This window comes from Neophocaena asiaeorientalis, unplaced genomic scaffold, assembly GCF_003031525.2.
Source record: "Neophocaena asiaeorientalis asiaeorientalis breed wild unplaced genomic scaffold, Neophocaena_asiaeorientalis_V1.1 scaffold1090, whole genome shotgun sequence".
NCBI classification, from domain to species: Eukaryota; Metazoa; Chordata; class Mammalia; order Artiodactyla; family Phocoenidae; genus Neophocaena; species Neophocaena asiaeorientalis.
The window spans coordinates 644564-661587 of NW_020175322.1; the positions used below are offsets into that span (position 1 = coordinate 644564).

The 17024-nt window shown below is 40.6% G+C and overlaps 1 protein-coding gene across 2 annotated transcripts in view; it reads right to left on the minus strand.

Annotated features, from left to right (window-relative positions):
- The window catches only part of M1AP (meiosis 1 associated protein), a 76327-nt gene that overhangs the window by 20695 nt on the left and 38608 nt on the right, over positions 1–17024 (minus strand). For both annotated transcript variants that reach the window (XM_024765683.1, XM_024765684.1), the window contains exon 4: positions 2777–2950. In XM_024765683.1, coding sequence (XP_024621451.1) covers positions 2777–2950 — 174 coding nt within the window. The remainder of the gene's footprint in view (positions 1–2776; positions 2951–17024) is intronic.

Sequence of the window (17024 nt, forward strand, 5' to 3'; positions counted from 1 at the left end):
TGGGTCCCTGGGCTTTAGGACTAGATGGCTGTGCTCATCTGGCTTAGGTTCTCAACTCTGGTTGTAGTAAGAATCACCTAGTGAACTTGCAAACGGTACTGATGTCTGGCCCCTACCTCACACCAATGAAATTGGGATCTCTGGGGATGGAGCTGATATTGGTATTTTAAAAAGTTCCTCGGGCTTCCCTGGTGGCGCAGTGGTTGAGAGTCCGCCTGCCGATGGAGGGGACGCGGGTTCGTGCCCCAGTCCAGGAAGATCCCACATGCCCCTCATGTGATTCTTACTGTAGCCAGGGATGAGAACTACTGGAGTTGTAGTCTCAGCAATGTTCCAAAGCTGGGAAAAATGTTTTACCAGGGCTAGAGTCTAGAACCAGGTATGCTTCTCACCACTCAGACTCAGGTGCAGAGGTGGCAGACGCCCAAACCCAAGATATGGGAAAAGACACTCAGCTGAGGTAGACTATGCACTGTGAGAAAGATGCCTCTGAGGGAAACACCTAGAGAGTGGGTGAAGGGCCCGAGGCAGCTACAGAAGCAGGTGGTGTTGGGTGGAGAACCTTGTAAGGAGCAAAGTGAATATCTGAGGAGCAGTCCTCAAAAGATTCTATAGTAGGAGAGCTCAGTGTTTTTGTTTTGTTTTATTTTTTTGTAGGGAACCACATTTCCAGAAATCTACATATGGGGCAATGCATCAGTTTTGTAAATAATGGATAACTATGATATGGTCTTTATTGTGCTTGTTTAAACTCTCATGTGGGTCACACCCACCCCAGAGGAGGCCTACTTTCTCTGGACCTCATTCCAACTTATGCCTGAGCATCTGGATTCCAGTGAAGACCTCCTCAGCACAAGAGTCTGGATCTAAGTTCTACCACCCATCCTTAAGACCTGTGGTTTCCAAAAAATAATTGCAGATGGAGATAAACATTCTGGCTCTGACCCTGGTGCTGAAAGCCATGGAACAAGGGAGGGCAAAGCAGAGAAATTCTCAACACTACCATGGGCAAATGCCATGCAACAGCAGAAGAAAGGCTGGCTGTAGGAGCTCCTGGCTTTGGATGGCCCCAGCCCTCCTAATGAGAGATGTGCCCAGCATGAGGCAGCCCCTTTGCTCAAAATTGCCCAGCATGAGGCAGGTTGCATAGTAGGTAAGGGCCCAGGCTCTGTAAGTGATAGACTTGAGTTTGATGAATGTCCTCTAGGCTGAGAGTAGTCAAATGTATAAAATATAGATTTCTAATCCTAAGGGTTAAGAATGGGATATGGAGTTGCCTGGCTTCAAATTCTGGCTTGAATATTAATTTTCTGTGCAGAAATGTTTAATTTCTCTGTCTCAGTTTTCTCATCTGTAAAACAGGGATAATATTATATTTATTCATTTTAAGACACATTTTTTTTCACTTACTAACAGCTCTATATATGTCTTGCAATCACCATCAACCAGACAGGTACTCTTAACCCTTACTTACTACTCTAATCTAAAAGAACTCTCTCGGTAAGAATAAGATAATATTTCTAAGTGATAAAAAAGCAATGTGTCACATTTAAGTGGCATTGTTTTTCTTTCTCAGTGGTATATAAGATAACGGTGTATCTTATAATGGACGGCATCTTAGATTCAATGACATATGATAATAGTACCTGCACCATGTTGTTGTTATGAAGGTGAAAGGGGATGATGCAATGAAAGGAGTTAACATAGGGCTTGGGGAAAATAGATAAGAAGTGAGTAATTGGTACTGTTAGTCTCGGACAAAGTGTGTGGAATGGAGGTCCTGGGAAGAAAATTTTACACATAAAAGAAAGACAGTAAAATCAAGTTAAGTTGTTAAAGGCATCCCAGGCCCTAGATTGAAATGTGGGGGAGGGGAAGGGAGATTAAGCACCCAGTGGCTATCCCCAGAAAGAAAGGACCAATGTGTGTCCTCCCCTTTGGAGACGGAAGGAAGTCTGTACCCATTTTTCTCATTGAGTTCCCACCCCTAAAGGGGAAGACAAAATTTAGTCTGTTCCCTTTGGAGCTGTGGCTGACTATACTGATGGGTCCATTTGCAGGCCCTGCCACCAGGTCCTAGGCCAAGTTTCAAAGGGGATGGAGACTAGAAATGGCTTTATCCCTACAATCTAGTGGGACCTGAATTAAGTAACACTGTCAGCCATAACAATATCCAGGACCTTGCTGACATGCCTGGAACACTGGTTTGACCTCTTGGTTTCCACAATTGCCAGAACATACTTTGTGAACATGGTCTAGGGCCACTAGTTGTACTCCCTGGGGCTTGCCTCTGTAGTTGCTTTAGTTCCCCTCAGTTTGGTGTCTGCCTATTGAGAAGACCTCTGTTTAATCATTTAATTTTGGTTCTTTTCCTCTCCTCACAGGCTCTATTGATATTGTCAAGGTACCAGCTTACCTGAAATTATAATGTCAGTGATATCTGCTGCATCAAAAATGAAAACTTGAGAAAACATATGATTCATTGTGCTCTTATGTAGTGTAGCTGATGCCCTATTATTGAGGTGTTTAAGTCTTTACACTGAAACTAACTGGCCCTTGCTGTCTGGGCTTAATCAAGCTCAATTTTCTAACTGTGGTGGTTACTTTTTAGAAATTCTTTTCTTACTCCTCATGCTTACATGGAGAGCCTCATCCAATCCTCCTCCAATCCCTAAACCTCAGCTACTCTGTATTCTGATGACTTTCCAATCTAGAGTCCTAATCCTAGACTAGGATAATTATTATCTATATAATATGTCTTTTGGGGGGTGTGTACTTGGATTATCTCTGGCTCTGGAAATGTCGCTGAAACTCCGTGAAGGAAGAAGAAGGTGGACATGTTCTTGGTCTGTTCCACTGTTATGCAGCCAGGCTTTGAAGAAAATCTCCATGCTGACAATATCATTGTCTATAGTCTGAAGGTCAATATCAGTTCCCAGGACAGAACTCTCTGCAGAAGAAAGGGAAACAGTGGTTAAAGTGTTTAATTCTTTAATTACAAATTTTGAAAAATATAAAATATTAAATGCACCCAGTTTTGGATCCATCAATTCCACCTCTAGATATCTAGCCTAGAGACGTTCTTGGACAGTACACAAAGAAACATATGCAAAGATGTTCAGTACAGCACTGTTGCGATAACAAATAATCAAAACCCCAAACAGGAAGCAATTCAAATGCCCATCAATAGGGGAATGTTTAAATAAATTATGGCACAGACTGTGGAGTATTATACAGCTGTTAACAAAGTAAAGCTAAATGTACTGACATGGAAAGCTAGGAGATAGTAAGTGAATAAAGAAAGTTCTAGAACAGATGTATGGTATGGACCCATTTATATAAAAATAAAACTATTAGCCTAAGTGCATACATATGTACGGAAATGCCTCTTACAAAGCTCTGGAAGGCTATTATCAAACTTTTAATAGTGGACAGGAAATAGGGCAGAGTTCTGAGATACATTCACTTTTTATTATTCATACTTCTATAGTGTTTGTATTTTATTGTATTCATGTATTTCTTGTATTGAATATTTTTAAAAACTCTAGAATACAAGAACAGCCAAAAATAATATAGGAATGCAAGTTAAATACTTAGTTAACAAGGGGGACTTCGGTTTTATGTTGTTGTTTCACAGTGAAAATGTATTCAGTTATTATCTCTGTTATAAAAAAATAAATTTAAAAAAGACTAAAAGAAAAAAAGATGAATTCCTGAGCTCCACCTTCTGACACAGATTATACAAGTTTGCTATTGACATACTATATCTCACAAGTGTGGTTAGCAGCCAAGAAGACAGGGATGGTCTGGTGGAGTGTGATTTGACTCCAAATCTGAATCTCCAAATGAGAGTAGGTAGGTGGGGTAATGAGGCTTTGATGGTCTACTTCCTTCTTTGGGCAACAGTAGCTCAGGAATTGGGATCTAGGTCTGGAGGTAAAGTTTGTCAGTAAAAGCCAAGTATAAGGTGATGGAGCACTGAGAGAGGAAATGAGACAAGAGCTGGAAAGAAACTGAAGAGGAGCATGACTTTTTTTGCCTCACCATGAGGGACTCTCTGAAATACTTTTACAAAGGGCCTAAGAAAAGCCAGTTGCTCCAATGAATTAACTTCTATGTATGACTCATGGACCCCAAGGAGAAAGCTGGTTTATTTCTAGAACAACATTCCTGAGGACAAGTCTGCAGAGGTGGCAGACAGGAAACAAAGGGCTTCAGTCCAACGTGTTGGCACCCAAGCAGGAAAAGTGTGGTGAGACTTAAGTGACTTCATATTATATTTATCGACTTATTCTGTGGCTGAAAAGGGGCACCAAATGCATTTCTCTTTGACCAGTATAATTAAAACTGTACCATCGGCTGCTCTCGCCCTTTGTGACGGACCACATTCTGCCTATGGAATGTGTATCTCTCTAAATAAACTCTCTTTCACTTAAAAAAAAAAAAAACCTCTACCATCTTCTGTGGATAGTTATGAGGGTTCATTAGCTTACTAGCTATTTCATTCATTGCATCAAGCAATAATATTAATTATGTACTACATAGAAGATGAAATAATATACAAAGGTATATGATATCTTTGCCTTAAGGAGTTTATAAAGCAACATTATTCTTGACCATTTCTCCTTAAAATCTCGTCTGCTCTACTATGTTTTCAGGTACTACAGTGATAAATATGAAGTCATTGTCAAAGAAACGTTCCTCATGAGTGAAGAGAAACGTTCTTTTTAATAATGTGAAACTTATTGTGTCATAGGAAAAACAAGAAGTAATTTTTCTGAGCCTGGACTTCAACTTGAGTAAGAAGTATGGAAATGACTGAACAGCTTCTCTTCAGAGAGGCAAAATGGTTATTAAAGCATAAGGAGGCACATAAAGAACTAAATAAATGAAATTGAACAAAGGATCTCAAAAAGTAGAGAGGATAATATTGCTCCAAGTTCAAACAACAGAATTTTGGATAAGACAAATAAGTGTTTTTTTTCTCCCCAGGGAAAGGGTTGAAGATTAGAAATTCCTACCATGGGCAGTACATGGGGACAACAGCAAAGTTGAGAATCTGGAAATAAGAACAATAGGTGTTTCCTCAAATAATTAAACAATAAAATCAATACAGAGTGATGAGGTCTATGAAAAACAGTCACCTTAAAAAAGGAGAATGGGGATTTCCCTGGTGGCACAGTGGTTAAGAATCTGCCTGCCAATGCTGGGGACACGGGTTCGAGCCCTGGTCTGGGAAGATCCCACATGCTGTGGAGCAACTAAGCCCGTGCGCCACAACTACTGAAGCCCACGTGCCTAAAGCCCACGTACTGCAAGGAGGAGTAGTCCCCGCTCGCCACCACTGGAGAGAAAGCCTGAGCACAGCAACGAAGACCCAACACAGCCAAAAATAAATTAATAAAAAAAAAACATATAAAGATTAAATAAATTTAAAAAAAAGGAGAATGGCTTACAGACCAGAGCAAGATTTGACTAGAGCCTATGGATGGTACTGGCTTATCCAAAGAATGAATGTGTCCATTAGAAGGGGAGAGGGTTGGCCAGAAATGGAGCACAGAGGAAGGGAGCAACAGCGGCAGATGCTGGCAGCCATCATCCAAGCGTGGCTCAGAGGAGAGGGAGTGCTGGCTCAGTGAGGCATCCCGATGGCAGGATGTGTTTGTCAAGTTTCTGTTCTTCTTGGTGATTATAGTGGTTATGGTTCTTCCTCTAAAATATTCTGGCTAATACTTTAGTCTTGAGCTTGATAAGGTGACTATCTCTGAGAGGATGTTGATAAAATCAACTTTCTGATTCTGTAAAGCTGAAGAACCAGGCCTGAAACATGTTGCCTCTGTGAAGGAAAATGCCAATCTTCCCGGCAGACACTCCATCAATGTTGCTAAAGTTCGTTCCAACTTCTTTTTTCTCTTCCAGTTTTATTGAGATATGATCGACATATAGCACTGTGTAAGTTTAACGTGTACAGTATAATGACTTGGCTTATGCACATCATGAAATGATTACCACAATAAGTTTAGTGAACATCTATCATCTCATAGATATAAAATTAAAGAAATACAAAAAATTTTTTTCTTGGAATGAGAACTCAGGATTTACTCTATAACAACTTCCATATATAACGTACAGCAGTGTTAATTATATTTATTATGTTGTACCTTACATCCCTAGTACTTATTTATCTTATAATTGGAATTTTGTACCTTTTGAACACCTTAATTCAATTCACCCTCCCCCACCCCCTGCCTCTGGTAACCACAAATCTGATCTCTTTTTCTATGAGTTTGTTGGTTTTTGAAGTGAAATTGACTTACAACACTATGTTAGTTCCTGGTACACAACATAGTGATTTGATATTTCTATACATCCCCAAATGAACATCATGGTAAGTGTAGTTACCATCTGTCATCATACAAAGATATTACATAATTATTGACTATATTCCCCATACTGTACATTTGATACCCATGACTCATTTATTTTGTAATTGAAAGTTTGTACCTCTTACCCTCCCTCAGCTATTTCTCTGCTCTCCCTACTCTCCTCCCCTCTAGCAACCACCTGTTTGTTCTCTATATCTATGACTCTGTTTCTGTTTAGTTATGTTTGTTCATTTGTTTTGTTTTTTAGATTTCACATATAAGTGAAATCTGACAGTATTTGTCTTTCTCCGTCTGACTTATTTCACTTAGAATAATACCCTCTGGGTCCATCCATGTTGTTGCAAATGGCAAGATATCATTCTTTTTTTTTCTATGGCTGAGTAATATTCCATTGTGTATATATACCACATCTTCTTTATCCATTCATCTATTGATGGGCACTTAGGTTTCTTCCATATCTAGGCTACTGTAAATAGTGCTACAATGAACATAGGGGTGCATATATCTTTTCAAATTAGTGTTTTTTCTTTGAATAAGCACTCAGGAGTGGAACTGATGGATCATATGGTAGTTCTATTTTTAATTTTTTGAGGAAACTCCATACTGTTTTCCATAGTAGCTACACAAATTTACATTCCCACTAACAGTGCATGAGGGTTCCCTTTTCGCCACATCCTTGTCGACATTTATCATTTGCTGTCTTTTTGATAATAGCCATTCTGACAGGTGTGAAGTGATTGTGATGTTGATTCGCATTTCCCTGATGATTAGTGATGCTGAGCATCTTTTCATGTGCCTGTTGACCTTCTGTATGTCTTCTTTGGAAAAATGTCTATCTAGGTCCCCTACCCAGTTTTAAATTGGGTTGTTCATTTTTTAAAAAAAATTATTTATTTTATTTATTTATTTTTGGCTGTGTTGGGTCTTCATTGCTGTGCACGGGCTTTCTCTAGTTGTGGCGAGTGGGGGCTACTCTTTGTTGTGGTGCACGGGCTTCTCATCTAGGTGGCTTCTCTCGTTGCAGAGCATGGGCTCTAGGCGCACGGGCTTCAGTAGTTGTGGCTCGCGGGCTCTAGAGTGGAGGCTCAGTTTTGGTGCACGTGGTTAGTTGCTCTATGGCATGTGGGATCTTCCCGGGCCAGGGTTCGAGCCCGTGTCCCCTGCACTGGCAGACGGATTCTTAACCACTGCGCCACCAGGGAAGCCCCGGGTTGTTCGTTTTTTGATGTTGAGTTGTATAGGTTCATTGTATATTTTGGATATTAACCCTTTTTCAGATACATCGTTTGCAAATATCTTCTCCCATTCAGTGGGCTGGCTTTTCATTTTGTCGATAGTTCCCTTCACTGTGCAAAAGCTTTTCAGTTTGTCGTAGTCCCGTTTGTTTATTTTTGCTTTGTTTCCCTTGCCTGAGGAGACATATTCAAAAAAATATTGCTAAGATTGATGCCAAAGAGCTTACTGCCTATATTTTCTTCTGGAAGTTTTGTGGTCTCAGGTCTTACATTTAAGACTTTAATCCATTTTGAGTTTATTTTTGTATATGGTATGAGAGTTCTTTCCAACTTCTTAACCTACACGTTCTTGGAAGAGCCACAGAGCAGAGCTTCTTCCTTTGAAAAAGTTCTCAGGTAATCGCCATAGAGGCGCTTTGCTTCAGATTTGAGGGGACCTTCTCACATTATCCAAGCTAAAGACTAATGTGTAAACCAGAACACTTTAGAGAGAGAACTTCTTTTCCGTATTCTCTGTCACTGGTCCAGGCAGTCATTTCCTTGTGCCTGGATTATGGCAGTAGCCTCTTAGCTGTCCCTTCAACTCCATTCTTTCCCCTCTGGTACTTCTTACTACCAGTTAATTTTTCTAAAACATAGTTTCATCAGATCCTTCCTTTCCTAAAGAGCACATACTGCCTTCCTGCTGTCATCTTTATTCCCTTCACTCATTCTGTACCACTTGTTGCTACTCATTATTCCTCAAATACCCCCCATTCTTCCCTTACTCTGTATGGCTCCTATCAATACATTCCTCCTCTTCTCTACCTGTTGAGAACCTATCAACACCCCCACCCCTCCATCCCTCAGCTCAGCAGCTTGCAGAGAGCTGAAGATGAGCAAGTGCCTGTTGAGTTAAACAATTGCTCCCTCCTCCTCAGCTCTCATTACTTTTTCCTGTAACTCTTCTGCTTCAACTGAGCTAGTCTCCCTGCCACGTGACTTCCTTCCTTAGTGCTCTTATTACTCTTGTCAATCCATGGCCTGCAGCTCCTCCAGGTTCCAACTCAGAACTGACTTTGTCCAAGAAGTTATGCTTAATTATATCCTCCCTATTGGTTTTAATCAGTACCTCCTGGGTATCTGTGGACTCCATACAGGCAATACTAATTATACTTGTTACTTTGTTTCTTCTGAAGGGTTTTCTTAATTTTTTTTGAGTTTATGAAAGGTGATGGAATGTAGTGGAAAGACCAGGGTTTGAATTGTGGCTTGAAAGTTGTTAGCTATGTGACTTTGGGCAAAGTGGGGATAGCACAACCTATTTCATAGTTATAGGAGGCATAAGAAGTGAGATGATTACCTGCATGAATGGCATGCAGTAGGTCTAAAAAATGGCATTTTCTTCCTTTTCTCTCATCAACAAAATGATTTGCTCTTATAGGAAAAGAATGTGCTTTCCTTTTTTAAAATTCCTTTTTTTCCAATCACTTATCTCGGTGACTTTCTCCCTGCCACCAACACACTTAAGAACATCAACACCTGGTCCTGTGTTCCTCACAAATATAACTAAATGTACTAAACCTGGGGAATGGGACGGAGACTTCTCAGACGTTGAAGAACAGCTTCCATATTGACTGGCTAGCAGGGACTGGTCACACTGTTATGAACTAGAAAGGTTACTGGAGTGAAGGTGGCGGCTCTGAGTGTCTGGGTGTTCCTGACAAAAGAAGGCCTAGTCTGTTGCAGTCTAGCTGCAGCCGGCATTCACATTCAGTTTTTGGACCTACCCTGCCTCCCTGTGGCCATAAGCAGTGACATCCTTCACTGAGCTAAGCTTTTCTGGAAGAGGCACAATAATGGGAAAGACTAAGAAAGCCTAAAGGTAGTAAGGTAATGCCTAAAGCAATCCTTTTCAGAAGTCAACCCTAAAATAGTGTCACAAAATTGAAATGTGTTTAAAATGGGAGAATTTAACGCTTTAACACATACTTACATATATAATGACTATATTTCTCTCTTGACATAGAATGTCTGAAGTAGAAGCCCAGGAAAATGATGCTCCTGGCCAGTCCTGCACATCCTCCCCAGTCCCACAAAGGTCTTGACCTATAGGCCAAACCTATTTCTTTCTATTTTTTATTTTTTTTTGCGGTACACGGGCCTTTAGCTGTTGTGGCCTCTCCCGTTGCGGAGCACAGGCTCCGGACGCGCAAGCTCAGTGGCCATGGCTCACGGGCCCAGCCGCTCCGCGGCATGTGGGATCTTCCCAGACTGGGGCACGAACCCGTATCCCCTGCATCGGCAGGTGGACTCTCAACCACTGCGCCACCAGGGAAGCCCCCTATTTCTTTCTAAATGACCATCATGTCACCCGTCCTTGAGTGTTATGGATGGGCTTCAGGGGTTCTGGGAACCCCTGAAATTGTATACAATTTTGTCTATATGTGTATAGGTGTATTTTGGAGGGGTGGAGGAGGGGGATAGGACCTTAGCTTTTATCAGATTCTCAGAAGAGCTCTGTGACCCCAAAAATGTCAAGAACCACTAAAGAAACTATATAATCATGGTACCTTAGCCTTCCTGGGTCAGCTTACAATCAGTGCTGTGTACTCTGTGAATACAGGAGTGGCTTCAGGATGTTAACAACTAGGATAAGTAATCAGAGCGGACAAAGTTGGCTCAGGAACAACTGTGCAGAGGCATTCAACCACTGTCTTAAAATCAATAACTGCAAGGGGATAGTCTTTGACAGCTCAAAATGTTAGGGGCAGTCTAGCTTGTCTTTCTGAGCTCGTGTGCCTCATTTGTGGTGGTAATGATTGGACCCTGGGAAAAAGGAGAAGCCCCTTGAAAAGAGGTGGTAGGGGCAGTGGGGGTTAAGGCAGCGTGTCCTCTGCAGAGAAGTGAGCACAGGACTGACCAAGTGGTGATCATCTTCCTAGGGCCCCAGTCTATAAGTAGAAGTGTAATGAGATAGAGAAAATTTATTTCCCAGAACTATACCCTCCCAGGGTGACTACTGTTGCCATTCATTCACTTATTCATTCATTTAATTTGTCATTCAAATAATTATTTATTTAGTGCCTTCTATAAGCTAGGCACTGCTTGGTGTCAACAAGGAAAAAGACAAATTCTCTGCTTTCATGGTTTACCATTCTAGTGGGAGAACAGAAAATAAACAAATAAAACAGGAAACAATTACAGATAATAATAGGTAAGTATGAAGAAAAATAAATCAGGATAAGTGTGTGTGTGTGTGTGTGTACGTTTACCTTGGCAGGCCGGGGAAGAAGTATGCTCTAAGAAGGTAATAGTTGAGCAGAGACTTGAACCAAGTGAAGGACTGAATCATGAAAACATCTGTGGGAAGACTGTTCCTTATAAAGGAATCAGCAAGGTCAAAGGTCTTGAAGTGAGAATGAGCTTGGTATATTGGAGGAATAGCAAGAAGGCTAAAGCAGAAGGGAGGAAGTGAGAACTGGCACAAACTGCTGGGGTGAAGGATGAGACCCCCACAAAGGAACACACTCATGTAACAACAGGTAGTCACTACACCTATTTCTAAGAAGGGTGGGTTCCATTACCGCAAGGCTTTGGCTCTGCTTAGGGAAGTGTGCAAGACTGGGCAGAACAGAGCCAGTACTCCTTTCCTTTCTCTTCCTCTTTGTAGCCTTTGGCTCCTAAACAATTGTTGAATTAGTATTTTAAAAATATTTGTTTGAAGGTGTGCCAAACTATTAGCTTGTGTGGGATGCCCACGTCTCAGCCCAGGCCTCCCACACATGCTTTCCTGTTCTGTGGTGGTAGTGGGCAGTGGTGGAAAGACGGGAGAGGAATCTGGGAGTCCCATGAGCAGAACACAAGCAGAGATCCCTCAGCCTGTAGTGGACATGCCTCTTTCCCAGCCCTAGTCAGCTACCCAGAGAGTTTTATGATGGAGAGTCAAGGCGGTGCAGCCTAAGGTGGGCTAAAAAAAAAAAGGCTTGACTGTTAACTAAAGAATGAAATACTAATGATTCACGATGGATGATTTACATTATTGGAGACAAAATAGGGACCTGTGGGCACCTCTAGCTCTGAGACATGTCCTAACCTAATTCCAAATATTTCAGCCCTTAGTAAGAAGATGAATTAGGAAAGAAAATGTTCCCAGAGCAATTACTTTGGCTGGGAAAGTAATCTTCTCAGAATTGCTTCTTCTCAGTCCTGTGTGTTTCTAAGGGTGGAGAAGCCTGTGACTGGTGGTAGGGACTTCTCTAAGGGAGAAGCTGCACTGCATCCCCACACATCTGGAGCCATGGGAGCAACATCCTGTGACAAGGAGTTGACAATATTCCCTGCCATCCAATCTTGCTTTTTTTTTTTGGCCGAGCTGCATGGCTTCTTAGTTCCTGACCAGTGATTCAACCCGGGCCCCCTGCAGTGGAAGTGCAGAGTCCTAACCACTGGACCACCAGGGAATTCCCATCCAATCCTGCTTTGAGATGCCTGACTTGCCCTGCCCTGGCTAGCCCAAATAGAAAGGAGATCCTGCAGGTGCAGTAAAGAGGGTCTTGGTTATGGAAGGGTGTCTCTATGCCTGTGGATACCAGATGTAGCACCTTATCCACCTCTGCACCCTCAGCACTAGCACAGTGTCTGGAATACAATAGGAACTCAGTAAATGCTGCACTGCACAGAATAAACTAATCTTAGCCATTCTGCTCCTAACTTGCTCTGTGACCTTAGACCAGTCACTTCATCTCTCTAAGCTCAATTTCTTCATCTGTGAAGTGGGAATGATAATAATACCTAGGCTTAGTGTTCATTTGAGTAGGAAATGATGACACCTGAAAGCACTTTGTAGACTTTAAAGCATCATGCAACTATAGTGGATGAAACATTAGAAAGCTGCCTCCCAGCTGTCTACACATGAACATTTTGGTTACTAAATGCCAGTGCCATTTCTTTCTTTCTTCTTTTTTTGGTGACATTTTTCTCTTAAATAACGTATATGGGGCTTCCCTGGTGGCGCAGTGCTTGAGAGTCTGCCTGCCGATGCAGGGGATACGGGTTCGTGCCCCGGTCCGGGAAGATCCCACATGCCGCGGAGCGGCTGGGCCCGTGAGCCATGGCCGCTGAGCCTGCGCGTCCGGAGCCTGTGCTCCGCAACGGGAGAGGCCACAACAGTGAGAGGCCCGCATACCGCAAAAAAAAAAAAAAAAAAAAAGTATATGATTCAAGGTGTAAGAAAAAATATCTTATCTACGGGTCTCAATTAGCTCTATTTTCATTTTACTGAGGAAAAAATGCAACCCACCTGCAAAAGGGGTTGATCACTACTGACTGAGATTTACCAAAATCTAAAGCATAGTTTGACCTGGGAAACACTATACATAGAAGGTATTTTAAAAGCCTTCTTTTCCTGCACAAACTAATTTACATATTCTATAAGCAAAAAGCATTTAATGTAAATTGCAATGCAAATTAGAAAAGTGGACTGGGAAGAAGTGTTTTGATAGGCACTGAGGTGGGGAAGGAGAGTAGGGAAATGGTTATTTAGGAAAAGGAGGAAGTGGGGCTAGGAAGGCATTAAATCTGTTGGTGAGGCCCTGAGAACTAGACCAAGGAATTTTGCCTCTTTAATGCCCAAACGAGCTGAGAGATCTACTCTGAGATGAAAACAAAAGTAGGAGGAACCAAGAAAGAATATAAGACTTACTGGGGAGTTAGGTAGAGTAAGGAAATGTTAAAAAAAAAAAAGGCACAGAAACTGAAGAAAGTCCTAAAACATATCCTAAACAACAAAAATAAAAATCTAGAAAGACTGTATAACAGCTTTGTAATCCTGTATATATGTATGCATTTTTATATTGTTAGAGGTATATCTTCAGGGTATTGGATTTTTAGAAGTGGGAATGGTGAGTCAAAAGTAAATGCCTAAGTAGTTTTGTTAGATACTGCCAAATTCACCTCCAAATGTGTTGTACCACTGGGCATTCTACCGGCAATAAGTGGAAATGTAGCCTCACCAACAGAATGTGTTGTCATTCTTTTTAACTTTTGTTGATCTAAAGGTGGGAGATGGTATGTTGGTGTAGTCCTAGTTTTCATTTTTCTAATTATGAGTGAAGTTGAGCATATTTTTATATGTTTAAGGACCATTTAAAAATATGTTTTGAATTATCTGTTTACGTCTTTTGTCCATTTCTCTGTAGGGTTTTTGGTCTTTTTTTAACCCTTGAATTTTTTAAAAAATAGATCTTTATTGGAGTATAACTGCTTCACAATACTGTGTTAGTTTCTGTTGTACACCAAAGTGAATCAGCCATATGCATACATATGTCCCAATATCCCCTCCCTCTTGAGCCTCCCTCCCATACTCCCTATCCCACCCCTCTAGGTCACTGCAAAGCATGGAACTGATCTCCCTGTGCTATGCTGCTGCTTCCCACTAGTTAACTATTTTACATTCGGTAGTGTATATATGTCGATGCTACTCTCACTTTGCCCCAGCTTCCCCCTCCCACCCCGTGTCCTCAAGTCCATTCTCTATGCCTATGTCTTTATTCCTGCCCTGGAACTAGGTTCATCAGTACCATTTTTTTTCTTTTAGATTCCATATATATGCGTTAGCAGGAGGGTTCCCTTTTCACCACACCCTTTCCAGCATTTACTGTTTCTAGATTTTTTGATAATGGCCATTCTGACCAGTGTGAGGTGATACCTCATTGTAGTTTTGATTTGCATTTCTCTAATAATTAGTAATGTTGAGCATATTTTCATGTGCCTATTAGCCACCTGTATGTCTTTCTTGGTGAAATGTCTATTTAGGTCTTCCACCCAATTTTTAATTGGATTGTTTGTTTTTTTGATATTGAGCTCCATGTGACGTTTGTATATTTTGGAGATAAATCCTTTGTTCGTTGTTTCATTTGCAAATATTTTCTCCCATTCTGAGGGTTCTCTTTTTGTCTTGTTTATTGTTTCCCTTGCTGTGCAAAAGCTTTTAAGTTTAATTAAGTCTCATTTTGATTATTTTTCTTTTAATTTCCATTACTCTAGGAGGTGGGTGAAAAAAGATCTTGCTGTGGTTTATGTCAAAGAGTGTTTTTCCTATGTTTTCCTCTAAGAGTTTTATAGTGTCTGGTCTTACATTTAGGACTTTAATCCATTTGGAGTTTATTTTTGTGTATGGTGTTAGGTAGTGTTCTAATTTCATTCATTTACATGTAGCTGTCCAGCTTTCCCAGCACCACTTATTGAAGAGGCTGTCTTTTCTCCATTGTATGTTCTTGCCTCCTTTGTTGTAAATTAGGTGATATGTGCGTGGGTTTATCTCTGGGCATTCTATCCTGTACCATTGATCTGTATTTCTGTTTTTGTGCCAGTACCATACTGTCTTGATTACTGTAGCTTTGTGCTATAGTTTGAAGTCAGGAGCCTGATTCCTCCAGCTCTGTTTTTCTTTCTCAAGATTGTTTGGCTACTCGGGGTCTTTTGTGTTTCCATATGAATTGTAAAATTTTTTGTTCTAATTCTGTGAAGAATGCCATTGGTAGTTTGATAGGGATTGCATTGAATCTGTAGATTGCTTTGGGTAGTACAGTCTTTTTCACAATATTTATTCTTCCAATCCAAGAACATGGTATATTTCTTCATCTGTTTATGTCATCTTTGATTTGTTTCATCAGTGTTTTATAGTTTTCTGAGTATAAGTCTTTTACCTCTTTAGGCAGGTTTATTCCTAGGTATTTTATTCTTTTAGTTGCAATGGTAAATGGGATTGTTTCCTTAATTTCTCTTTCTGATTTTTCATTGTTAGTGTATAGGAATGCAAGAGATTTCTGTGCATTAATTTTGTATCCTGCAACTTTACCAAATTCATTGATTAGCTCTAGTAGTTTTCTGGTGGCATCTTTAGGATTTTTTATATACATATTTGTCTTTTTTCCCCCTGAGATATAAATTGCAAACACTTTCTCCTAGTTTTTCAGTTGTCTTTTCACTTTGTTTATGGTGATCTTTGCCATGCCTAAGATGTTTATTTTTACATAATGAATTTTTTGTAGTTAAATAAATTATTGCACCTGGATTTTGAGTCATAGGTAGAAAACCTTTCCCTATGCTGAGATTATAAAAAGCTTCACCAAGGTTTTCTTTAACTACTTTAAAAATGTCATTCTTTACATTTATGTCCCTGATCCATTTAGAATATTGTCTAGATGGCTAACCACTTGACCCAGACCATTTGTGAACCATCTTTGCTCTAGTGATTTGTCACCTTCATTCTACACTAAATTTATATATGTACTTGTGTCTATTTTTGGCCACAATCAATATTTGTACTGTGCTAACTAGTGCTCTAGTTCTAGGTATATGATAGGCATGATTTCAGATAGAGAAGCAGCCAGATTGTCCTAAGGTTGGGTGGGGAGCAATATAAGTCATCTGCCAAGTAAAGAAGGGGTGTGTTTGTTTCTGAGTGTCAGGGGATGCGGGGGAAAGAAGAGGACGAATGAAGAGTTGGGATTTAATTAGAAGAACTTCTTTTAAGTCATAATCTCCTAAAGACACAGAAAGAAATGATGAAAAACTTGACCTTATTAACCTGAACAGAAGATGGAAGAAGAGGTAAAAAGAAAGAACCAAACTGATCAAGAGTGAATAAGGGCCTTCCAATCTGGTTAGGTTCCAGTACCTAACAAATTGATCTTCCTGTAAATAACAGACAAACTCTGGATAGTATTAAAAAACAAAACAAAACAAAATAATTACCTGAGGGCTCTTGAGACTGAACAAAGATAGGTTTGTGAGGGGAGTTGAAACTTGGAGTAAGCGACCAGCAAGGAATGAGTTCCCCATTTTTTGCACCTTTGCCCTGAGGGTGGCCTGGATCACAGCTGTGTGGGGGCAACAAAAGCTTCAACAGAAAGCCCTCTGTCTTTCACTGGCATTACCAGGGGAAGCAGCCTGGGGCAACCAGAGCCCCTGGAGAGCGAGGAATAAATCCAAGGAAGGAGAAAGCCAGAGCCAGAGAGCCTTAAATTATGTATTTAAACTCAGTCCAGGCACCTAGCTGAACCTAGGTGGGACAAACTGAAAGCAGTTCATAGTTTAGGCTTAAAGAATGGAACTGAGATTTGAGTGAGGGGCCTACTACAGGCCATGAAATGTTGCAGTTTGAGTCTAACAAAGTTAATTGTCTGCTAAAACAAATACTTTTCAGAGTAATACAATAGATTCCAGAGTCTATACAATATAATATTCAGAAAATACAATCCAAATGTTTCTGGCATACAGAGTCAGAAAATATGGCCCAATTTCAGAGGAAAAATACAGTCCACAGATGCAAACCCCAAGATGACAAAGATGTTAGAGTTAACAGACAAGGACTTTAAAGCAGCATAATTAAAATTATGGTCATAAGGAATGGAAAATA